This window comes from Oncorhynchus clarkii, chromosome 11 (genome assembly GCF_045791955.1).
Source record: "Oncorhynchus clarkii lewisi isolate Uvic-CL-2024 chromosome 11, UVic_Ocla_1.0, whole genome shotgun sequence".
Taxonomy (NCBI): domain Eukaryota; kingdom Metazoa; phylum Chordata; class Actinopteri; order Salmoniformes; family Salmonidae; genus Oncorhynchus; species Oncorhynchus clarkii.
The window spans coordinates 23,399,861-23,425,568 of record NC_092157.1 but is presented as its reverse complement, the minus strand read 5'-3'; the positions used below and the strand labels follow the sequence as shown (position 1 = coordinate 23,425,568).

The following is a 25,708-nucleotide window of genomic DNA, read 5'->3' as shown; positions in this document are numbered from 1 at the left end:
CAGTGCAGTAATATCTAACAAGTAATCTAACAATTCCCCAACAACTACCTAACACACACAAATCTAAAGGGGTGAATGAGAATATGCACATATAAGTATATGGCCAAGCGGCATAGGCAATAGATGGTATAAAATACAGTATATACACATGATGAGTAATGTAAGATATGTAAACATTATTAAAGTGGCATTATTTAGAGTACATTGTATAAAGTGACTAGTGATCCATTCATTAAAGTGGCCAGTGATTGGGTTTAATGTAGGAAACAGACTCTCTGAGTCAGTGATTGCTGTTAAGCAGTCTGATGGCCTTGAGATAGAAGCTGTTTTTCAGTCTCTCGGTCTCAGCTTTAATGCACCTGTACTGACCTCGCCTTCTGGATGGTAGCTGTGTGAACAGGCAGTGGCTCAGGTGGTTGATGTCCATGATGATATTTTTGGCCTTCCTGTGACATCGGGTGCTGTAGCTGTCATGTAGGGCAGAAAGTTTGCCCCTGGTGATGCGTTGTGCAGGCCGCACCATTCTCTGCAGAGCCTTGCGGTTGAAGGCGTGATACAGTCCGACAGGATGCTTTGATTGTGTAACTGTAAAAGTTTGTCATGGTTTTGGGTGACAAGCCCAATTTCTTCAGCCTCTTGAGGTTTCTTCACAACACTGTCTGTGTGAGTGGACCATTTCAGTTTGTCAGTGATGTGTACGCCGGGTAACTTAAAACTTTCCGTCTTTACTGCTGTCCCTTCGATGTGGATAGGGGGGTGCTCCCTCTGCTGTTTCCTGAAGTCCACGATCATCTCCTTTGTTTTGCTGACGTTGAGTGAGAAGTTGTTTTCCTGACACCACACTCAGTGCCCTCACCTTCTCCCTGTAGGCTGTTTCGTTGTTGTTGTTCTGCAAACTTGATGATTGAGTTGGAGGCATGCATGGCCAAGCAGTAGTGGGTTAACAGGGAGTACAGGAGGTGGCTGAGCATGCACCCTTGAGGTGTCAGCAAAGGGTAGGTTGTTTCCTACCTTCACCACCTGGGGGCGGTCCGTCAGAAAGTCCAGGACCCAATTGCACAGGATGGGGTTGAGACCCATGGCCTCCAGCTTGATGATGAGCTTAGAGGGTACTATGGTGTTGAATGCTGAGCTGTAGTCAATGAACAGCATTCTTGCGACATGAGGCTGTGCATTATCATGCTGAAACATGTGATGGCGGCGGATGAATGGCGCAAGAATTGGCCTCTGGATCTCGTCACTGTGTCGCTGTGCATTCAAATTGCCATCAATAAAATGCAATTGTGTTCATTGTCCGTACCTTATGCCTGCCCATACCATAACCACACCGCCACCATGGGGCACTCTGTTCACAGCGTTGACGTCAGCAAACCGCTCACATCGCCATACACACTGTCTGCCATCTGCCTGGTACAGTTGACACCGGCATTCATCCGTGAAGAACACACTTCTCCAGCGTGCCAGTGGCCATCAAAAGTGAGCATTTGCCCACTGAAGTCGGTTATGACGCCAAACTGCAGTCAAGTCAAGACCCTAGTGAGGATGACGAGCACACAGATGAGCTTCCCTGAGATGGTTTCTGACAGTTTGTGCAGAAATTATTTGGTTGAGCAAACCCACAATTTCATCAGCTGTCTAGGTGGCTGGTCTCAGACGATCCCGCAGTTGAAGAAGCCGGATGTGGAAGTCCTGAGCTGGCATGGGTACATGTGGACTGTGGTTGTGAGGCCCTTTGGACATACTGACAAATTCTCTAAAACGACATTGGCGGCTTATGGTAGAGAAATTAAACTTAAATAATGAATGGTGGAAAAATTATTGAAACCATTTACCTGTTTGACCACTATGTTTTATGGGTATTTTGACACCTCCACTATGGGGTTCTATTGGGCTGCAGCTACCATACTTACTTTCCAGAGCTCTGACGTCATGATTAGACTTAGTTTTTCTCCCAGTTGTCTTGAAAGCACCATGTTGAATGACAAATCTCTTGAATCTCACAAACCTGACCTTTTTAAAGAGAAAGTGTGCAATTTTCTATGGAATCCATCTCAATAGAATAGTGCTTTTACACAATGTGGAAACATAATATTCCACAAATGACTTTAGCAACATTTTATTATAAACTAATGTACATATTACTTTCTAGGGCACAACATTTGCTTCAAAAGTAACAAGAATTCTTAGGCCCAATAGAGTACCACAGTATGAGTCATAATACCCATAAAATCTAGCAGTCAAACAAGGAAATGGTTGTAATCGTTTTTCCACCATTCCTTTTTCCTGTAGGGGATTTTACAAACACTTAAAATAAGAGCTGTGTTGTGTAGGCTTACCCTGGCGTGGCATTTTGATAACCATCTAAATCTCTCTAGGACAAGGTGACTCCCTGTTTGACCGTTAGGTTTATGGGTATTATGACACTTCCACTGTGGGGCTCTATATACAGTAGGCTGTATCGCAATAAAACATTTGTCTTTTTATATCTTATTTTCTGGTGTTCCTAAATGGCATGTGGTGCTCGTACATTTAAGTTGGGAGCACCAGTGGAGGGGGTCATGAAATGCATCAGGCTCACAGGCTTGTACTACACAGCTGCTAATTGGGGTCTGAAGAGACAGGAGACATGAGCTAGACCACCTCTTGTGCTAATAAGGACATAACCCAGAGCGAGGAGCTCCTCTCTATAGCATACACATACTGCATGGATCTCATGTGGATGGGGGTCTGTCTTACCCAGAGCATTGATGCAGGTAGGTAGGAGAGTAGGAGACTTCATGTCATGTTGATACGTAGGGAATGACAATACACACACAAACTCTTTGTACAGTATGTTATGCATTGGCACGTTATAGATATAGAACAAGCACACATGATTTCATGCATTCATGCTTTTTATTCATCATGTGGACACTGGACTACTTTAGTAGTAATGGAATCCATTGATTACACCAGCCTGGTTTCATAGACTAGACATAGTCAACGTAAATCCAGGACACTCAAATTAATATGATATGGTATGTTTGGTAAGGTTACATGAGGCAAAAACGAAAAACGAAGGGAGGGTGGTGGGTCGGGGTGGATAGGTGGGAATATAATGCAAACTTCTAGCATCCCTAAGGTTGCGTCTTCCGATCTCATCACGGACAACTTGAGCATTTAGGCTAATTAGCTATTTTGAAACGTACTACTTTTTGCAACTACTTAGCATGTTAGCTAACCCTTTGCCTAGTTAACGTAAGCTACTTAACTAATGTTAGGGTTAGCCACATCAAACTGGAATTTGTGACATATTGTACAAATTGCAATTCGTAACATATCATATGAATTGTTATTCATAACATAATGGATGATGGACATCCACAAAGAAATACATACCTTACCACACCTAACATATCATACTAAATGGAGGGAGACAGATTTACATTTATCATGTTACATCTACCCGAGTCCAGGTTGATTGGACACACTATAACTTAGACAGCAGATTATCTTCAGTTAGCTACAGCAGAAGCAGCATCTGTAAGACAGAAAAACAATCCACGGGTGGGTGAGGACACAGGCAGTGTTTTTTTCAGTCAAGTTTAGAGGGTATAGGTCTGGTATTCACGCGAAGGCGTGTTACAGAGCAGAGCACTATTATAAGACTTTTCAAAGGAATTTACGTCTGGAGCCGACATGCACAGCGTTTACCATGAACGCAATCTCTGCGAACGTCAGGGAAAATGCCTTTGAAAGGCAAATTGTCGCCTGTATTGTACGCTGCCCTATGAAACGCTTAGGATTGAATCCTGGCCTAGATCTGTCAGTCAGGGCTACCCCACCTCTCTTTTACTCCAGTGAGTCAGTATTGACAGAGTGGCGTATGGACTCCTTCAGCTGAAAAACAGTAAAGAGATGTGACAACATGTCAATATCAAGTCAAAAATGTAAAGCAATACGCAGGCAAAACATTTTTGTATTTTCATCCAGTAAACCTGAAACTACATTTTGATATGTGGTTGTGTATGTACCAGGGGTCAAAGGTCCCTTACTCTCTGGATGAAACCCACAATGTCCAGTTTGTCTGGCTTGGTGCCTGTAGAACCATGTTTTAGCCTCTGGCCCATAGAACTGGAATCTGGCAGAGCTGATCTGGACTCCAAATCCCAGGTGGCCTGCGATGAGGGGCGTGGCCTGGACATGTCCGTCAAAGGCAGCCAGGGCAGCAGGCAGCACTGAGTGGCCATGCTCCTGGAGGAGGCAGAACCAGGGGTGGATGTGGTCGTGGGGATCAGGGGCAGGAGCCTTAGCTGGGTGTAGAGGTGAGATTGTTCATCGAGTAGTCTGTGCATCTTCTATGGAACCGAACAACATCACAATTCACTATCAGTTCTCAGATATTTGTTTTGATGCCCATTTATGCGGTTGTCCATGGCTTTGAAATGCTTATTCCTTTGGATATTGATCCCGATATCTAGTTTCTATCAAATGTAGTACACAATAACACATTTTTACTAACTGCTGTAATAGAAGGAAAGTGTAAAGGGAGTTATAGTTCTGAGGCAAAGTAGAAAAACGTAGCCAATGTCTTCATTTCTCATCAATATAATCCACAGTCAGGGGTGTGTCTGTGTAACCTACCATTTTGAAGCTGTCGTCATAGCGATGAACCAGGTCAGTGAGCTGCAGTTCCAACTCTCCTGCTTCCTGTTTCACAGCTTTCCTCAGCTCCAAGATGTCTCGCACTTCCTCTCTGAGACAGGACACAGGAGTAGGGACACAGAGGACACAAAAAGGTGACACCATAGTATGTCAAATCGAAATCATTAGCCAACAAAACAGGGTTGAGTTCAGTCACATTTCAATTAAGTCATGACATGGAACTGACTCCAACCCTGCAGCATAAACATGACACTAAAAACATCCGTCTCAAACTGTCCTCGTTATACCCAAGCCTGCTCAATGCTCACTCTAAATGAGATGATGTGGGTGAGGTGAAGTAGCCTAAAGCGTCCGCTAGAGGGGGTATATTCTACCTGTCAGTGTCAGAGAGTGAGCTGTACACCGAGGCCTGGTCTTCTGACAGCTGTTCCTCGATGTCTGTCAGGACGCAGCGGAACTTCCTCATACAGTGCATCATCCCCTCCAGCTCATCCAGTGAATACTGCACAGAGGATTATACAGAATAATATCATGAGAGAGGATAGAGACAACACAACGTCAGGAATACTGTACAGTGAATCAGCGCACAAGGGAGGAAAGGTCTGTTTTTGCCTATCAGCGAAATTGCAGTGGCAGTGGTTAGCTCGAAGAGGTTGATTATTAAGCCAATTAGAACAACCAAATGGACTCAATACAAATATGAAGGCCATAGATGTTTAACTCAGATGAACGCCATAGTGTAGATGTTCTGTTCTCAGAAGTATCAAATTCAGCTGTTCACAAAGATAGATTACAGTAGCCTACTCAACACATCATTTCCATCAGAGCACAATGGTGGTCACCTTCATAAAACCGGCATTACGTGAGAGACAGAAAGGGGTCCACTAAAGACTCAAGTAGCAACCCCAATCCTATTGACCATTCTTGGTGAATAGGACCTTTCATATAGTGTTCTTTTATTAGAAGTGAGCTGTGCTTGAGGCCACTAAAGAGCCAGAGCGAGAGAGAGTGGTGAACTTCCTCCTCTACTGCTGCTCATCACGCAAAACAGGCATTCACATGCAAATGACCACTGCTGCATATGAAACCAAACCACCGTCTTTAGAAGGGCCAATAAAGATTCTAACATGCAAAGAGGATTTGTTCATCATGTCAACAGGAAAAACACATGTGATGTGCCTCAATGCCTCCTTATCTAATATTCTATAAATATACAGATAAGGAATTAAATAACTATTTTAATGATCGGATGTAACCATAGAAAAGGGCACTTTTGTTGCAGACATTTTGATGAGTGAGGCTGCATTATCATTTAGTCTTTTTTTCCCAGATATCATCCTGTGTGAATCAATTTAAGGTTTGCCAAGAGTGAGTAACTGAATTGTGTGTGTTACTTACAGGGAAAGCTGAAACGGAGGACGGTTTGAGGCGATTGTTCTGAGAACAGCAGCGACAGCGGTTATCACAGGAGCAGCAGCAGGAAAGCCCAGAGAACAGGGCTCGTTCCCACCGTCTATCCTCATCCCCCACTTCTTCCCCCACTTCCTCCTGCCACAGCCCAGTGTCCAAGGAGGTGGACTTCATCTGGAAACTTCCGGATCTTCGTGAACCGTCGCGAGACAGCCACCGATTGGACGATGACATGGAGGGGGAGGGGCAGGGGGACGGGAGGGATATTGTCTCAGGTGTCATGTCTGCCTTTTCCATGGCAACCGCAGTGTTTCTGTGTTCTGCAAAGTGGGAGACATCAGCATCTGACCACGCCTTCCTGGAGAAGGAGTTCCGCCTCTGCCGGAGCGTCAGGTCAGTCAGGGGGAGGGGCTCGAAGGAAGGGCCGAGCGGGGAGGGGGTGTGGGGGACAGCACCTCTCCGGAGGGCAGAGTGGGAGACAGAGGGCAGGGAGGAGGGCATCTGGACAGACACAGATCGACCTGACCTGAAAGCACCACTGTGGGGGACGAGTGGGGTTGGGGCTTGAGATGGAGCTACGGTTAAGGAATGGGCTGATGGTGAGTTTGGAATTGAGGATGGGATTGGTGTTGTGGTTAGGGCTGATAGAGAATGGTTTGGGATTGGGGAATGGGATTGTGTTGGAGATGAGCTGGATGCTGCCAGAAAAGCTGAGGCTGGAGGTTGGTGTGGGCATGAGGCTGGGGACAGAGATGGTGGTGGGGAAGAAGCTGGGGATGGAAGTGACACTTGCTCTGAAGGTGAGGTTAAAGCTGGGCCTGGAGGTAGGTCTGTTGATGGGTTTGTTGGTTGATTTAGTGGTGGGACCAAGCTTGAGGATCCCTCTGAAATCTCTGAGCCACCTGTTTCCCAGTGCACTGGGGGGGGAGAGGAGGCAGAGAGAGGCTCTGCTGGGGGGAGAGAGGAGGCAGAGAGAGGTTCTGCTGGGGGGAGAGAGGAGGCAGGGCTTAGCACTGCTGAGAGGTTAGGGTCAGATCCCAATAGAGGATCTTCAGAGGACCGGTCATGACAAACAGATCCAGTCTCAGAGCCTTGATCCACCACCTCAGTAACAGCGATAGGACCCAACACTGGACCTTCCAAACCAGAACTAATCTGTACTTCCATCTTCATCTCCATCTCTTCCTTCATCTGCACCAGAGCCACCGAGTTCATCAGAGAGCCTTCATGTGACCCATAACAATCGGTGTCCTGATCACCAACAGCCTCTGTTCCTGTCTGAACATTACCACTTTGTTCCGCTATGGCCTTTTCCTCTCCTTCTATTGGAACAGCTTCCTCTGATTCCAGAGTAAAGTGTTCTGTTTCTCTATCTGTTTTCATGATAATAATAACGTGCCGTAACGGAGAGTCTGGCTTATGACAAGGTGCACAGCAGGCCGAAGAGAATCCATCTTCCTCAGCGACAGTGTTTTCCATTAGGCTTGGCCGGGCTCCAAACGCAGAGTTAGTCATCTCCAAGGCATCAGAGAGGAGGGAGTGGGGTGTGGGGAAATCCTGGTGTCTGGGTGTCTCCTCTGTAGGGCTTGTTGTCTCTGGTCTGTATAGAGGAGACTCGGGTCTTGGGTGGCACGTGGAGAGGGTAGGAGGGGAAGGGTCCAGGGAAGTGGATGGGGGGGACGAGGGGGGTGAAGCTCCTTTTACAGTGATCTGGCTGTCAGTGCTGCCTCCAGATATTCCCGACAAAGCCTTAAACAACAACCAAACACTGTCAGTTTAAATTAATGAATGACCTCTTAAATTGTGCACCATGAAATAGACAGAATATCAATTCAATAATATATTTTAATATTTTGGGCTGGTGAAGTATATAGGTTAGTAGCAATAACTTAAAGTAAGTTTAAGTAAGTCAGTAGAACTAACTAAAAGTAACACGCCTAGATTGTTGCACTTCTAGAATGTTCTCTGTGTAACCTTCATGAGCTCGGGTCCAGGTGAGGGATGCTGGGTAATGGACGGGATGAAGGGCTCTTCCAGGAAACCACTGCTGTCAGACTGGCAGCTGTTAGTCCTCATCACACACACTGCTACAGAGAGAAGGGGGAAGGGAGTAGAGAGAGGGGAGAGAGGGACAGAAAGAAAGAGTTCATGGAAAATGACATCACTTTAATCATATCCTTCAATCAGACTCATCATCTGAAGTATAAAGGAGAACTAAGACTCAGGGCAATAAACAGAACTTCACCTTTGCCTGGTGAATCAACTAAAAGGTATGACAATTTGCTTATTCAGTTAGCTACTCACTGAATTTCAGATTTTTTTTTAAAAAGGTTATCCTTTTTAGATAAAACTATACTAAATATATTCACGTCACCAAATAACTGATTAAAACATGCGGTTTTGCAATAAATAGGTAGCCTCAACAGCACCCTGGTGTAGCCGGAGGACAGCTATTTTTCATCCTCCTCTGGGCACATTGACTTCAATACAAAACCTAGGAGGCTCATGGTTCTCACACCCTTCCAAATACTTACACAGTAATTATAACGACTTCCGGAGGACGTCCTCCAGCCTATGAGAGCTCTTGTAGTATGAACTAACATCTTGTCCATTCAATCAAAGGATCAGATAGTGAGTCTAGTACTGAAAGCATAAGCTACAGCTAAGTGTGGTGAGTAGGTGACTCAAAGAGAGAGAAAGACCATAGCTAATTTCTTCAAATTAAGGAGAAGCAGCACAGAGAGAGAGAGAACTACAGTGGCTTGCGAAAGTATTCACCCAGCTTGGCCCTTTTTCTATTTTGTAGACTTACAACCTGGAATTAAAATAAATGTTTTGGGGGGGGTTGTATCAAAGTCAATACTTTGTAGAGCCACCGTGTGCAGCAATTACAGCTGCAAGTCTCTTGGGTTATGTCTGTATAAGCTTGGCACATCTAGACACTGGGATTTTTTCCTATTCTTCAAGGCAAAAATAAATGCTTCCCCTAAAACCACTCAAGTGTTGCTTTAGCAGTATGCTTAGGGTAATTGTCCTGCTGAAAGGTGAACCTCCGTCCATCTCAAATCTCTGGAAGACAAATAGGTTTCCCTCAAGAATTTCCCTGTATTTAGTGCAATCCATCATTCCAGTCCCTGCCGATGAAAAACATCCCCTCAGCATGATGCTGCCACCACCATGATTCACTGTGGGGATGGTGTTCTCGGGTTGATGTGAGGTGTTGGGTTTGCGCCAGACACAGCATTTTCCTTGATGGCCAAAAAGCTACATTTTAGTCTCATCTGACCAGAGTAACTTCTTCTATATGGTTGGAGAGTCTCCCACATGCCTTTTAGCGAACACCAAATGTGTTCACTTATTTTTTTTTCTTTAAGGAATGGATTTTTTCTGACCACTCTTCCGCAAAGCCCAGCTCTGTGGAGTGTACGGCTTAAAAGTGGTCCTTCGGACAGATACTCCAATCTCTACTGTGAAGCTTTGCAGCTCCTTCAGGGTTATCTTTGATCTCATGGTTGCCTCTGATTAACTCCCTCCTTGCCTGGTCCGTGAGTTTGTGGGTGGCCCTCTCTTGGCAGGTTTGTTGTGGTGCCATATTCTTTACATTTTTTAATAATGGATTTAATGATGCTCCGTGGGATGTTCAAAGTTGATTATATTTTATTTTATAACCCAACCCTGATCTGTACTTCTCCACAACTTTGTCCCTGACCTGTTTGGAGAGCTCATTGGTCTTCATGGTGCTGCTTGCTTAGTGGTGTTGCATACTCTGGGGCCTTTCAGAACAGGTGTTTATATACTGAGATCATGTGACAGATCACGTGACACTTAAAGTCCACCTGTGTGCAATCTAACTAGTTATGTGACTTATGCAGGTAATTGGTTGCACCAAATCTCATTTAGGGGCTTCATAGCAAAGGGGGTGAAAACATATGCACGTACCACTTTCCTGTTTTTTTTTATTTCACTTCACCAATTTGGACTATTTTGTATGTCCATTACATTAAATCCAAATAAACATCTATTTAAATTACAGGTTGTAATGCAACAAAATAGGAAAAACACCAATGGGGATGAATACTTTAGCAAGGCACTGTATATTTCATGGTATATTTTTCTCTTCTTTGTTTACCTTCCACATACTTAGCTAATGCAGCTAATTTAGCTTACTCAACAACCTGACTCAGAGGAATGCTGTTTATGTTAGCTAGCTGGCTAAGGCTATCCAACACAAACTCTTCCAAGTCAAGGTAAGCTTTCACTTTTATAAATGTATTGCCACCAGGGGGCCACCGGTGTAACTGCTAAACTACTTGCTGTACTGCATGGCTGTACTGCATGATTGTACACATGAATTGGATTGTTGGTTAACTAACGCGTTAGTTCTAGTCTGACTATAACGTTAGTATGGTGACAATGTAGGTTGTGTAGTGGTTGTGGTATGAAGGTTTGGCTTGGAGAGGTTTTTGTGCCTGGTCAGACAGCTGTTGTGTACTGAAGGGAAAAATGTGAGCGGAGAGGAGCTGGTAGATGCGAGAAGGAATAATGCAATGAGCAAAGTGATGATGATGCTGTATGTGGCTGCTATGAAAGTGAACTGTGTGCTCGGGTGAACAGGGGTGTATTCCTTCCTCCGATTCTGTTTCTTAAACGGCGGGTGGGTGGGTGGGTGGGGGGGGGGGTCTACCTGAATTTTTACAACAGTTTTACAACTGTTTGGACTAATGACTACACCCCAGTTTAGCTATTTGCAGACAAAATTGTGCAAAGCCATATTGAATGTGTAACTGCTTGTCACCTTGATTACTCCAATTTGTCTCTCAACCGGTGCACATTATAAACTTTCATTTGTAGGCTAGGTTGTTGCAACCTCATGATGGGTATAGGGAACATTTGAGTATTTAATTTAACCTTTATTTAACTAGGCAAGTCAGTTAAGAACAAATTCTTATTTAAAATGACGGCCTACTCCGACCAAATCCAGACGACGCTGGGCCAGTTGAGCGCCGCCCGATGGGACTCCCAATCACGGCCGGATGTGATACAGCCTGGAGTACCAGGTAGTAGCCTAAACCTATTGATGTTACATTGATCTGGGTAAATGGAATATGAATGACAGTCATCCAATATCCTGTAATAGAAATAAGGCCATGCTGAAAAAAATTACATCTCCCTGATGTTAAACGGCCACGGCCGCCACTGCTGGTTGGTCTCGTGTTTTAAAACCCCTTATGAAAATGATGGCAGTCTAATTGCTACAGTATATTTGCATTTCTTCACCATAGGAGATTGTTCCATGCTGAAGGTAGAGAAAACTGGCATCGGAGTCAGGGCCAACAGAGTTTAAAAATAAACCTAGACATTGGATAAAGAGAGCTTTTATCTGGTCGAGAGAGAGAATTGTGTTTACAAAGCTAGAGGACTGTTTTAGTAGGTTACTTTTTAACACTTAACAGCAAGGCAGGGGAATACTTTCCATGTCATTAGCGCTCTTTGAAATATACACTAATGAAAGACAAGCTACTGTCTAAGATCTTCGTTGTAAACCTCGCATAAACCACTGACAAGAACTATAGAAACCAGGAAAAGGGACTGAAGGAATGTGAGTGTTAAAACAGTGGTGCCCATACCTGTGGTGTCAGATGCTCCCATGTAGCTCCCAGAAATACTGCCCTCATCAAAGCTCTGGATCTGACATGAAAGAAAACACAAATAATATAGCTCAATATACATATGTAGTACAACTACAGTTACACCGTTTAATCTGGAAGATGAAGCAATATAATGCAAGAGGTAATTCAAGACATTTCAGTATATTATACCCCTTTCCACAAACGTTGAACCACCAGTATTTTTTAACTTGAAGTGACACTTTGACATTTACCTCCTCCATCTCAAAGGACTCCCTGGCCTCCCCAGGACTTTTCTTTCTGGTTGGAATACCACTGGAGATCAGGGGTTGATACTCCTTCCCCACCTCGAGCCTGAGCGCACCCTCCTGGGGGACCGAGTGGGGCTCTGGTGCTTCCGAGGCTAGGCCTTGCTCCTCTACCAGTGGGGTCAGACATATACTCTCAGCCAGGCCCTGTCTGGCTCGTTTCAGCGGGGTCCGCCTGTCAGGGGGGCCGGCCAGGGGCTGCTGTAAGTGGGCTACGGGACTGTGGGGAGTTGGGTTTGTGTCCTGGGAGTCCTGGGTCTGGATTTGGGTCTGGCTGAGGGTTTTTCTGGAGACCCGGCGGAGCAGCATGCCCATCCTCTTCCTCTTCTCCCTGGCCTCGGCTGAAGCTAAAGCTGGAACTCCGCTCTCGGAGAGGGAGTCTGTAGACGCACCACCGACCAGGGATGAGAACGCAGTGGTAACCTGCTGCAGCACCTCCAACTGCCTGAACCTATCTGTGAGTGAGTGAGTGAAGGAGATTGTTAACATTTATCTGTGGTTGACAGATGCAAAGTTGGCAAACCAGCTAACCATGTTATCATTCTTATAGGACCGTCTCCGTCAGGTGGAATAAATGCACGGTGTTCTCACCAGAGACAGAGAGGACACTGGAAATACAACAGTTTCAACACATAAAGCACAAAAAGAATCCCATGAACATGTTCATGCCAGTAGTTGCCAAGGTTCCTGGAGGTAGAACATGTATGTGGCTAGCTTAAACATCATATGACAGCACATGACATAACTACAGTACAGTATTTGTCAAGTGTATAAGACATAACTACAGTATGTTTTCAGTGTTTTAAGAGCATATGACAGAATGTCTGAGTAGTACATTTACAGTGTAACATCACTTACTGCTGACATCAGGGTTCTCTATGTCCATGCGGTTCTTCTGGGCATCCAGGAACACCTGGATGTTGATTCCCCGGGCGCTGGACTGGTTGTTGATGAAGCGGGCTGGGATCCGTCCAGAGATGTCAGGCTCGTCACAGCCGAAGCCCAGATCTAGTAGGACCTCCTCTGGGTCATCACTCCACAGATTCAGCACATCCATTACACTGGGATAACACACAAATGCACACACTCATATAAATACACATGTGCTTGCAGACACAAACACACACGCAGGCAGGCATGCAAACGCACACACACACACAGGCATGCACGCACGGAGGGATGCACACTTTCTGTAAACGTACATCACCTCACGGCAGTTATCGCATCGTATGTTGCAATTGCAATCCAGCCTCAGATCCTCACCGCTTCAATTGGGATAAATACTGGTTAACAAAAGAGCGCCTGGAGTTGGCGACATGACTAACCTGAGTGGAGCCGACTGTGCTGAGAAGGCTGAGGTCAAGCTGTTCCACCTGGTGAGAACTGGGCTGGACCTGGAACCCCTGGACCATGACGGAGACACAGACATGATCATAGAAGGACAACCGTCTCTGAATCTAGACTCATTTCTTAGGTATGTGTTCCTTTAGCCATTTATTCTTCCAAAGGTGAAGACATGATAGAATACCGCTGCAAACAGTCTCCGATTCTCGTGTCTCCATACAAGCTAGCCACTCATCCTTCTACAGACAAAGACATGATAGAACGCTTTTCTGCATAATACTACAATGCACCATAACAGAATGGAACAATAATCTGTATTAACACTGGTCTCCAAATCACACTGCTCGCACTGTCATCTCCACACACAAATTCCTTCATCTAAACCCTGTTTAGAGTTGTCTCTACTGTGCACTACGCAACAATAATCTCATATTATTCTCCTCCTCGTCGTGTCATATCTATGTCTATGTCATCACTCTTGTTTCATGCAAACCATCCCTTCATCCATGTCTGCGTCCCAAATGGCACCCTATTCCCGACATAGTGCCCTATGGGCCCTGGTCAAAAGCAGTGCACTGTATAGGGAATAGGGTGTCATTCGGGATGATTCCCATCTGTTTCTGTGAAGGTCAGGTGAGTCTCTTATATTTGCATGGTAAATAGGAGTCACTGGCAGGTGGGCATGTGTCATGTGAACATTATCCATAACTTATGACAACATCTGTCAATCAAGCCAGCTCCCTTCACTACCAGTCAGTTAATGACAAGTGACTGAAAATTAGCCCTGGGTGAGGGTGTTCAGAGTTTAAACATATTTTATTTTGGATCACATCAATCTAACCTCACTTTGAGAGAAATGATAGTATTTTTATGGGGTCAATAAAACATTTTAACCCATTTATGCATAGTAAGTTATCCATAGTAATCATATATGCAAGTTATATATTGGATAACATCACATCAAATGTGAGAGACACAAATTATTTATACATGGATGTGTAATCTCGCCGTGTATAGACCCTCGGTTGCAATTCATTTCAAAGCGCCAAAAGTTTGACAGCAACCAGCCGACAGGACAGTAGAGAGGGAAAGTTCCTTACCTCAGAAATTCCTGGACGGTCCTCACTCCCTGTTTACCATATAAAGATGCTGAGGAAGAGAAAAAAATAACAAATCATCTAGACCTGAAAGCAAACAAGGCTGAATATTTGGAATATCTTGCTATGACTGACAACGAGCTAGTTATCCACTGTGTCTCTGCTAGTCACAACTGCTAATTCAGCACATCCTGTCTTTGGATGGCTCTGTTTAGTAGCTATATTAGGCATTAGTGTTCTTTCAGTCAGTGTTTTCTCTTGGCTGTCCTCTCTACCTCTATTCAAGGTTGGGACTCCATTTTACCCTGGCATGGTGACAGGGACAAAGTGGTCTGTGCTGCCGGCCGAAGCTTTATTTTATTTCATTTACACGGAACCTTTTTTTGTCCAAGAACGTCTCCAAGATTCCAACATCCAACTCTTATTTTCTGTCAGGTCTCGTTCCGCAAAGTTCTTCCATCTGAAGAGGAGTTCTAAAATGAGTGTTTGGAAAGTTGGTGATGATGCATGCCATTCCATTGGGTTCTGTTCCGAGCTGACTTCCTAAAGTGCCATGTCATTTGGTGTTACGTAACCAGGTCTCCTAAGGTGGTGCTTTTCAAGGCCAAGGGGCACTGAACTGTATATTCCCATCTAACATCGGAGTTTGGGGTAGCATTCTTTTCAGTTGACTTACCTTTCTGTTGAGTACACTGGCAGTTCCTTGGAGGAGATAGAGTAGTCTGTGGGGTGGTCAATCTTTCCTTACGGTTTGGGGCAGCAGTCCCTTTTGGTTGACTGGCCTTTCTAAGTAGCCAATCCCTTTAATATCTTGAGTAGCCGGTCCTGGGAGGAGATAGTGGACAGCCTTGACCAATCTCTCCTTGGGTCAGTGTCTGGAATTGACCCCCTGTCCTCTCTGCAAGGACAGGATCTCCCTGTGCTCTCTGACTCTGAGGAGAATACAGTGGTTCATGCCAAATGTCCTTGGCTGTCCCTTCTAAGACATCCTGTCTCCTTCTGCTTCTCCACTTTCTTCTCTTCCTTTACTGTCTCACTCCAATTTTATTCGATTCTGAGGCCGGCCTAAGTGATGACTAAGAAAGGATACTGTGGAAGTAATGATACTGTACATGGATACGGGGAATCACACGCGCGCACATACACACACAGCCCCCAGTAGGTGTCAGTGAGGACTGGTGAGCATCAGATCCTAGCTGTGTTTGTATAAGATATGCTGTGGTGTTTGCCAAAGCTAAGCAGCGTGATTTTCCTTAGCCATGTTTAGGGTGAACTGCCTGGGAGGTGTGTATAGTCCAGACCTGGGCTCAAATACTAGTTAATAATTTCAAATACTTTATCCGTGCTTAATTGCACTTGCCTTTCTTAATGAACCAATAGAACAGTCCCAAACCCAGAACACAAGGCATTCCAGGCAGGCTAGAGCAAACGCTCAAAGTATTTTGAAGGTTTTCAACCACTATTTGAACCCAGGTCTGGTATGGTCTTCTCCCTGTCTCTCTGAGGCTTTCATCCTGGTCTTAACTGTCCCTCCCTCTGTCTACTGCTGGATGCTCAGCCCTGAGATTAGCAAGAAGTACAGACACCACCTCTCCTCTGCCAATATTTTACCCCCTCGCCTAAATATACCAGCCCTCAGCAACATTTTTCTCATTGTGTACCCACTCTCAGACAGCTCAAATGTTCCTCTGAACACACAGTGGATAAATCATTGTGATGGTTTAAAACCACATAACCTGTTTTTAACTTACTCCTCTGTCCTCGGCTCTACCTGGTGTTCATGTCACCCTAAAAACAACGACTACAAGATGAAAGATCTATTTACCTTCGACGCCCAACGCTAAGTCATCCTCACTGCTGGCGTTCCTCTTTAAAAGCCCTGTAATATTTTAAACATAAAAACAGAAGAGATTCAGAGAAAACACCAAAGTGTTTTTACTATACTATATATTACACTGAACAAAAATATAGTGTTGGTTCCATGAGCTGAAATAAAAGATCCCAGAAATGTTCCATTGCACAAAAAGCTTATTCTTCTAAAATGTTGGGCACAAATTTGTTTACATCCCTGTTAGTGAGCATTTCTCCTTTGCCAAGATAATCCATCCACCTGACAGGTGTGGCATATCAAGAAGCTGATTAAACAGCATGATTACACAGGTGCACCTCGTGCTGGGGACAATAAAAGGCCACTCTAAAATGTGCAGTTTTGTCACACAACACAATGCCACAGATGTCTCAAGTTTTGAGGTAGTGTGCAATTGTCCTGCTGACTACAGGAATGTCCATTTCTCTACCACAAGCCTCCTCCAACGTAATTTTAGAGAATTTGGCAGTATGTCCAACTGGCCTCACAACCGCAGACCACGTGTAACCGCACCAGCCCAGGACCTCCACATCTGGCTTCTTCACCTGTGGGATCGTCTGAGACCAGCCACCCGGAAACTGAGGAGTATTTCTGTCTGTAATAAAGCCCTTTTGTGGGGAAAAAAAATGTTCTGAGTGGCTGGGCCTGGCTCCCCATTGGGTGGGCCTGGCTTCCAAGTCAGTGGGCCTATGGCTGCCTCCCAGACCCACCCATGGCTGCGCCCCTGACCGGTCATGTGAAATCCATAGATTAGGGCCTAATGAATGTATTTCAATTGACTGGTTTCCTTATATGAACTGTAACTCAGTAAAATCGTTGAAATTGTTGCATGTTGCATTTAGATTTTTGTTCAGTTTACTTTCGACTAGGGCCCTTAGGAAATTGGGTGCCATTTGGGGGACACCCTGACTGTGAAATAGAGATTAGACAGAGCACAAACACAGAACGAGATAACAAACATCACCGTCTGATTCTTGAAATACCAAGTCTGACAGAAGAGGCAGACTTGGTATTTCTGTACTCAGCTTCTAACAGATACAAATGACCTCAGAAGAAGAAAGTGATAAAGGAATCAACAACAGCAGTCTTGTTTTGTGTGACATAATAAACCAGTGATGGCTAAGACCAACAGTAAAGGACATTTAGTGGATGTTTAGGGGCTGGTTGGTTACAGCACAGAGTTATTGTCACACCCTGATCTGTTTCACCTGTCCTTGTGCTTGTCTCCACCCCCTCCAGGTGTCACCCATCTTCCCACTTATCCCCTGTGTATTTATACCTGTGTTTTCTGTCTGTCTGTGCCAGTTCATCTTGTTTGCCAAGTCAACCAGTGGGTTGCCAAGTCTCTGGTTTTCGTGTTCTGACTCTGTGCCCATCTGCCTGACCATTCTGCTTGCAGCCCTGTACTGTTTTGGACTCTGACCTGGTTATGAACTCTTGACCTGCCTTTTGCTGACCCCTTGGACTATAATAAATATCGGAACTCAAACCATCTGCCTCCCGTGTCTGCATCTGGGTCTCACCTTGTGTCGTTATGGTTATAACAAGATGTCGTTCCCATGGTTTTCACGGTCCTAGTTTGCATGTCGTTTGAATCTATCTGCCTTGCCGAGTCTCTGCCTTTCTAGCTACACAACCTCTTCATTACCCAGAGATAACACCCATGTATGGTGAATATGACAATTCCAAGTTACGTATACAAATACATTTCCATATATCATCTCTGTTATACTAAGGCTTGATTTTTAACCTTTACATTACAGGATAAGTTGATTGGTTTTGTAATGACTTGTTGTGTATTGTCGTGTAACATTTCTTACACTCACATTTTCCAACAGTTTCAATCTAGCTCAACTGGTAGTATGTCATGCTCAAGTTTAAACTTGACTTAAATCCAAACATCTTTCAGTAACCACTGGTCTATGGCTAATATTGAATGTACTTCACGGTGTTAAGCTGAAGTGTCACCAAAATAACCTTAATGAGCAACTACACTGTAGATAGAACTACTACTGTACCAGCACTAACAACAAATGACTCATGAGAAATGACTCAAACATTTTTAGATGAACCTTCTTGGTATTAAACTTCAGTAAATCAAAGTAAATGTCTATGTGCCGTACCTGCTGCAGCTTCTCTGGTGTGGTCTGGTTTTGCATCCGCCCTGCAAGTAAACGTCAAGCGCTATTTAGGAGGGGTAGTCAGGAGGCTCACACCAACCCAAACAGCACACAAAGATGTGGGAAATAAACAGGCAAGGAGTGAGCTATGAAATCCCAATCAGTTATCTGCAAATGAACTCTGTTCAATAAACTCTATTATCAATACAACTCTATTCATTCAAAGTCCACTATGTAGATATTGGTGGAAATGAATTCTAGATATCTTCCATCAACAAAGCAAAACATCTGTCACATGTAAGTAGACTTCCTAATACTCACTCATGACTTCTAAGCCACTGCTGGACGTTGTTCTGTCTACAGATTCCTGTACAAAAGGCATGGAAACACACATCAAGACTCATCCAAGAAACATTCATCAGTTTTTTATAGGATGTGAAATCATACCTGAGATGAGTACACTCTTAGAAAAAAAGGTTCCTTATCGAAGGGTTCTGTCGCTTGCTTCATATATGGAACCCCTAAAAGTTCTATACGGAACGCTTTTATAGGGTTCTTTGATCAGAATCCTAGAGGTTCTTCTTCACTGAACCAAAATGGTTCCATATAGAACCCTGCATGGTGCCTTTTATGAATTATGGCTATTCATAGCCTCGTGAAGTAGGGGTGCTGATAAATTAGGGGGTCGACAAAAAATATGCAGCACCCCCATCCCTAAACATTTTCCTGTGGCCATGTAGCAAGTACTATTAATAAAATAGTCATATTTTTAGCTATGAATATAATTTAATACACAGTTAAACAATGGACAAAAGAATAGCAGCATACTTTTTTAGAATTCTTTGGCATTATATGCAAACATAGTTTGGAAATATGCACTGGTATATAGTTTACTTTTGTCATGTTCTTCTTATTTCTATTTCTTGTGTTTTTGTTCTACTTTACTTTATAGCACTATATTGATATTGTTCGTTCTACTTTATAGAACTATATTGATATTGTTTGTTCTATTTTACTTTATAGCACTATATTGATATTGTTTGTTCTACTTTATAGCACTATATTGATATTTTTGTTCTACTCTACTTTATAGAACTATATTGATATTGTTTGTTCTACTTTACTTTATAGCACTATATTGATATTGTTTGTTCTACTTTACTTTATAGCACTATATTGATATTGTTTGTTCTACTTTATAGAACTATATTGATATTGTTTGTTCTACTCTACTTAATAACACTATATTGATATTGTTTGTTCTACTTTACTTAATTGCACTATATTGATATTGTTTGTTCTACTCTACTTTATAGAACTATATTGATATTGTTTGTTCTACTTTACTTTATAGCACTATATTGATATTGTTTGTTCTACTTTGTAGAGCTATATTAATATAGTTTGTTCTACTTTACTTTATAGCACTATATTGATATTGTTTGTTCTACTCTACTTTATAGCACTATATTGATATTGTTTGCCACATTGTTGGGATAAAAGCTTGCAAGAAAGGAATTTCACTATACTTGTGCCTGAGACATTAAAAACTTGAAACTTGGTGTCCAGGGAGGCATCTCTTTACTTAAATGATGGCCTATGTCAACAGTGACTGACTTTCCAGTACAATACAGTCCATTAGTTACAGCAAACAACAATGTGTCTTGGATGGAGAGCATGTTGTGTATTTTTTGAATTGTTTTTATTATTTGAAGGGACTTGCTCAAGGGCCCAATGGCGGGGGAATGTTTTGAGGATGTGAACCCAGTAGCCCTCCAGTTTTCAGAACCCGGCCCAGGATTTGAACCGGACACTTTTCGGCCACAGGTACCACTCCTCATCCGCTGGGCCACTATTAAAGTACATGCAACTTTCACGTGTTCTACTGCAAACAGTCATAAACAAATCTCACAAGTATCAGGCATCACAAGCTCCCAACTACTATGTAATGGAGTACCACAGTATGAGTCATAATACTGATAAAACCTAGTGTTCAAACAGGGAAAGGTTCCAATTCTTTTTCCACCATTCATTTTTCCCATAGGGTTATTTAGAAACACTTAAAATGAGGGCTGTGTTTCATGTAGTCTTACCCTGGCCTGACGTTTAAATGACTGTGTAAATCTCTCTAGGACAAGGTGACTTTTATCAATATAATCCCTGTATTTACCCCCCCCAAAAGAAAATATGGCTATCATAAAGAACTACAAATACCATGATGATCTGGACAAGACCGCCAAATAGAGGCAAAGGTAAGAATCTCTGGTTGAACTATTTAATTTTAGCTAAATGTAGTAATAAATAAATTGGCTACATTTGTTTAAATGGACAATTCTGTGAACTCTCCATGCCAAGCTTTAATTTGACATAATACCTGTTAGCAAATGTGTCAGCTCGAGATGGCTTGCAGGGATTTGTAGTTTTGCATTATATCCAAGTTGATGCTAATTAGCCTTTTTGAATCTGAGAGTAAATAGAGCTCAATATATTGATGAAAGTCACCTTGTCCGAGAGAGATTTACATAGTTATCAAAACGTCCCGCCAGGGTAAACCTTAGAGAAACACAGCCCTTATTTTAAGTGTTTCTAAAATCCCATATGGGAAAAATGAATGGTGGAAAAACGATTGGAACCATTTCCCTGTTTGACCTCTAGGTTTTATGGGTATCATGACATCTCCACTGTTGGGCTCTATCAACTCAACATTGACAATATCCCACCACTGGTTAGCCACTATTGGCTTAAATAGCCAAGTCTAACACAATATCTGCCAGTTAATTTCCAGCAATATTGCCCATCTGTGTGGTGCGTTCGTTTGTCTATCACTCTGTGTGTAGCCAGTTTATATGATAAGCGGTCTTGTGGGTCGACAGAAATACTTTCCCCAAAACCTTCTCAATTAAATGTTAACTGCAAAGTAGGCTTACCTGGCAGAAGTATATCATGAGTAAGTATATCATTTGTATCTATTATTTGTTATTTGCAAACTTTTCCATGAAACGAGCGGCAGCATTACAGAACCATCACTAGACCGGCACAATAGATGCACATTCCTCACTTTCTAGATGCACAATTAAAGGGCCAGATGCGCAATTAAAGGGGAATTACTCTCAAAATCCAAATTTGTTCCAGACCTTCTTCCAGACCTAAAAAAAAATGTATTATGTGATTTAAGCATTGACATGGACTTAGAACATCCAATTTCGTTGTTACTCTATGAACGATTGCAATTTTAAGATTGAAAAACAAAAAAATCTAAAACCTGGAAAAACGTAACTGAAAACATAATTTGGGAAAATATAAAACATTATTTGGGGGGGAAATTTCTGATTTTATAGGGCCCTCAGAGTTGTTTATGAACCATTATTTTACCAGGTATATTGACAGAAAACATAGTGCACTACTTTCTCTTGTACACTAAGGACAGCAGGGAAGAGTTGCAAGGGTGAGGAGTGTAACGGCGTTCTTCGTTTGTTGAAAGAGAGGACCGAAATGCAGCGTGGTGGTTACTCATGTTCTTTAATGAATGAATACATGAAATAACTAATAAATACGAAAACAACAAACGGAACGTGAAACCTAATACAGCCTATCTGGTGAACACTACACAAAGACAGGAACAATCACCCACAAACACACAGTGAAACCCAGGCTACCTAAATATGGTTCCCAATCAGAGACAATGACGAACACCTGCCTCTGATTGAGAACCATATCAGGCCGAACATAGAACTAGACAAACTAGACATGTAACATAGAATGCCCACTCAGATCACACCCTGACCAACCAAAACATAGAAATATACAAAGTAAACTATGGTCAGGGTGTGACAAGGAGAAGAGAAGAATGTACCTCTTTGAAAGCTAGAAAAAAATGTGTAGCTTGCCAGGTTCATTTTTTGTAAGTAGCTCCCATGCTAGAAAAGGTTGGAGACCCCTGTTCTATATAGAACCCCTTTTTATCTAAGAGTGTATGCTTTTATTAAACACAGCATTTCCTCTTTCTTCCAGACAGCATTTAGTTTGCAACAGTACGGGTTTGTATGAACCTTGCTGTTTGCCACTCAGACCTCAACAACAATGTTAATAAAATATGAATTTGATCTTCCCCCACCAAAGAGAGCGGTGTCGGATGTCAGCTAGCCATTGTTCTGACCAGGTGAAATCATACAGCAACGTCATTCATATGGATATAAATATCAATGCGAAATAGCTGAAACAAATTAAAAGTGAATGTTAGCTGTCATTTCAGAGTTTGATGTGACTGGGTTAGCTCTTGTTAGTGATTGTTTTCAAAAATTCCCATTCAACTCTGGGGTAGGGATAGAACCCTCAAGGTTCTTTGTCTTCACTGGTTGTACAAAACATTAGGAACACCTTCCAAATATTTTGCCCTCAAAACAGCCTCAATTTGTCTGGGCATGGACTCTACAAGGTGTCGAAAGCGTTCCACAGGGATGCTAGCCCATGTTGACTTCAATGTTTCCCACTGTTGTATCAAGTTGGCTGGTAGTGGATCTCTACTCAGAATAGCTCATTCCATTTCATCCCGCACAAGCTCTAATTGGATTGAGATCTGGTGACTGGGCAGGCCACTGCAGGAAGCTGAATTCACTGTCATGTTCGTGGAACCATTCCTGGACAATCCTAGGCTGCAGTGTGGCAGGCCCTGATCGCAAAGATACTTTACTTTTATAAGAATTTTATGGCAAGTGTTATTGAATTACCTTATGTCTCACTCATTATGAAAATATATTTGTTTGTCATTTTGAAGCTGTAAAAATGGTCTACTCTAATGTTGAGGTGATTCCATCTCCCTCATTAATTTAATTCTAGGCTTTAGACTATAGGCTATATTACGATTCCTATCTAAGAGCCCTCCAAAACATGTGGTTATGATCATATATTTAGACTAATTCAACTAACTATTGTACTGTTTGGTTCTTCTTGAAATATTTGTCAGCCATCAAATAAATACTTTTTTTGTTTACCTTCAAATATTATTTGTTTTTTTGAGACATTTATTTGAATATCAAAGAAAATAGTTGCATTTTAGTTGAAACTCTATATAAAATATATTCGACTACATTTAGTATTTAAAAAGCTGGTATTTTTTGCCGAGGTCTGAGTCAAATACATAGATATAGAGATTCTAGACAGTTCCAAAAATGTAATCTACAGTCTCTAATATCGCACAGTTTTCTTAACAGTGTCATATTCCTCAAATTGAAAATCTGCAATCTACAGAACAATAGACTATAGGAAAGAGGTCTTACCAGCTCTGTCACTGCCATGTGACCGTTCTGGTGCTGACATAGGTACGTCATCCCTGTTACTCCACATGACTTTAGATGCCACCAAGTTGGCTCTCTTCTCTGTGGCCCCTTCAGCTGCCATCCTGGTGTCTCTCTCTTAAGATCAGAACCACACAACACCGTCCGTCAGTCAACCTGAAAATCCACTGCAACATGAGGCTCAAGCAAACACCACAGGATTGGGTTGCACCCAGGCATCCAGGCTACACTATCTACACTAGTAAACATACCAGTCATGGAAGAGATGCAAATGATGTCAAAACTTCAACAGCGAACACATCACAGCTCACCCCTGCTTCTCTGACACACACAGAAATATTGTTTCCTGCTGGCTTATTTAAATGCTTTCACCGTTTCCTGTCCCAGTGTTTATCGGTTACGAGCAGCTCCTGCCAAAGGGATGTGCTTTTTCAGGAACTCTATCTCAAGTTCAACCTCCCCCTTCTATTCCCAGCAGGAAGTAGAAGTCAATCAGTCCAACTGGATGGTCTATTTTCTGGCATAAGCTATAGGTGATAGTCAAAAGCCTCAGTCACTTCTATAGAAAAAAGAAAATCATATTATATGTATGTTATCAATTTATATGACAATTTCAATGATTTCCTTTTTATTGCATGGTTCAAATACCATATGGTGGTTTGTCTTACTGTAACTGGGTCAGTATTCTGGACACTGTGAACTGTAAACTGCATTGGCAAATACTTGATACATGAAACAGACTCATTTCAAGACATATTCCAGGAGGATTTGGGGCTTTTATAATGCCAGTCACTTCCACTTAAAGTAATTTATACTACAGGTGGATTATCATGTTTCAATACACTTTTTAAACATTTTAGTTACTAAGAGGAGATTATATTTGAAATCCAACACTTGCAAAAATGTCCAAAACACAGCTGACATTCATAACGTAGGCTAGACTCACATCCTTCAACCAAGACACATAAATTGGCTGACACAGTGTTGGCTAAGTCCCTACTATGGTTAACAGAATACTAAATATACCCTATGTCTTCATAACGTTTATAGTACCTATAAAAATGATAGCTCAATTTCATTCAAACTGTGACAGTCAACATAGATTAGTAAAACGGTGAAGAACAAAACTGCACATCGTGGTTCATTGGAATGAAAGGACTCACCTTTGAATGAAAAGACTTACATGATGCATCCGTGGCCATCACTGCATTCAAACTCAGTGCACCCGATGACAACAGTCCCTGTTGTCCGCAGTTTGTACTTTGCATAATTGTATGCTATACATTACAAGCTACAGTTCAATTTGGTTTCTCAAATAAAAGTCACATGCAAATAGGAACTCGATTTAATCCTCGGTACATTTTCTGACAAGGCACATCTTAGGACCTACGTGACACTGAAAATCATTAAAGAAGAAATTGATATTTGCTGCACTCAGTGCACCCGATGACAACAGTCCCTGTTGTCCGCAGTTTGTACTTTGCATAATTGTATGCTATACATTACAAGCTACAGTTCAATTTGGTTTCTCAAATAAAAGTCACATGCAAATAGGAACTCGATTTAATCCTCGGTACATTTTCTGACAAGGCACATCTTAGGACCTACGTGACACTGAAAATCATTAAAGAAGAAATTGATATTTGCTGCATACTGGCCCGACAAGGAAAAACTAAGGCCTAGAATAAAACACCAAAGTGAACCCCTTGTTGGTTTCAGTGTGTTGGATTCAGTGTGTGTGCACAGCATATTATCCAGGGTTAAATCAACACTGACACTAACCAGGTTTCCATCCAACCTTTATCTGTCGGATAAAAACTTTCATGACATGCCTGATAGAAACACAACATTTTTCTGTAAACTTTCCAAATGTTGATAAAACAAAATATACTAGACAAGGTGTGATCTTTTTGTGTCGGTAAAATGAATTATCCGAGAAATGTAGGTGGAAACGCTTTTATGCGCAAATGTTGATATAATAACTTGGAGTCATGCCA

The 25,708-nt window shown here is 42.5% G+C and overlaps 1 protein-coding gene across 3 annotated transcripts; it reads right to left on the bottom strand.

Moving 5' to 3' along the window:
* Nucleotides 1-2,876: 2,876 nt before the first annotated feature.
* On the bottom strand, nt 2,877-24,041 carry LOC139420684 (ITPR interacting domain containing 1). 3 transcript variants are annotated; one of them, XM_071170905.1, is made up of 17 exons: nt 23,963-24,041; nt 23,694-23,867; nt 18,739-18,784; nt 18,421-18,461; nt 16,256-16,309; nt 14,434-14,482; nt 13,315-13,392; nt 12,848-13,050; nt 11,936-12,444; nt 11,682-11,742; nt 8,029-8,141; nt 6,043-7,803; nt 5,019-5,146; nt 4,624-4,735; nt 4,035-4,337; nt 3,825-3,879; nt 2,877-3,520 (listed from the first exon to the last, which is right to left on the bottom strand). In XM_071170905.1, exons 2-16 carry the CDS (start codon nt 23,812-23,814, stop codon nt 3,832-3,834), a joined length of 3,627 nt encoding a protein of 1,208 aa, XP_071027006.1. In that variant the 5' UTR covers nt 23,815-23,867; nt 23,963-24,041; the 3' UTR covers nt 2,877-3,520; nt 3,825-3,831. The 3 variants fall into 3 exon arrangements, with proteins under 3 accessions (XP_071027006.1, XP_071027005.1, XP_071027007.1); XM_071170904.1 differs by having other exon boundaries at nt 2,877-3,879; XM_071170906.1 differs by lacking the exon at nt 23,963-24,041 and having other exon boundaries at nt 23,694-23,939.
* Nucleotides 24,042-25,708: the final 1,667 nt, after the last annotated feature.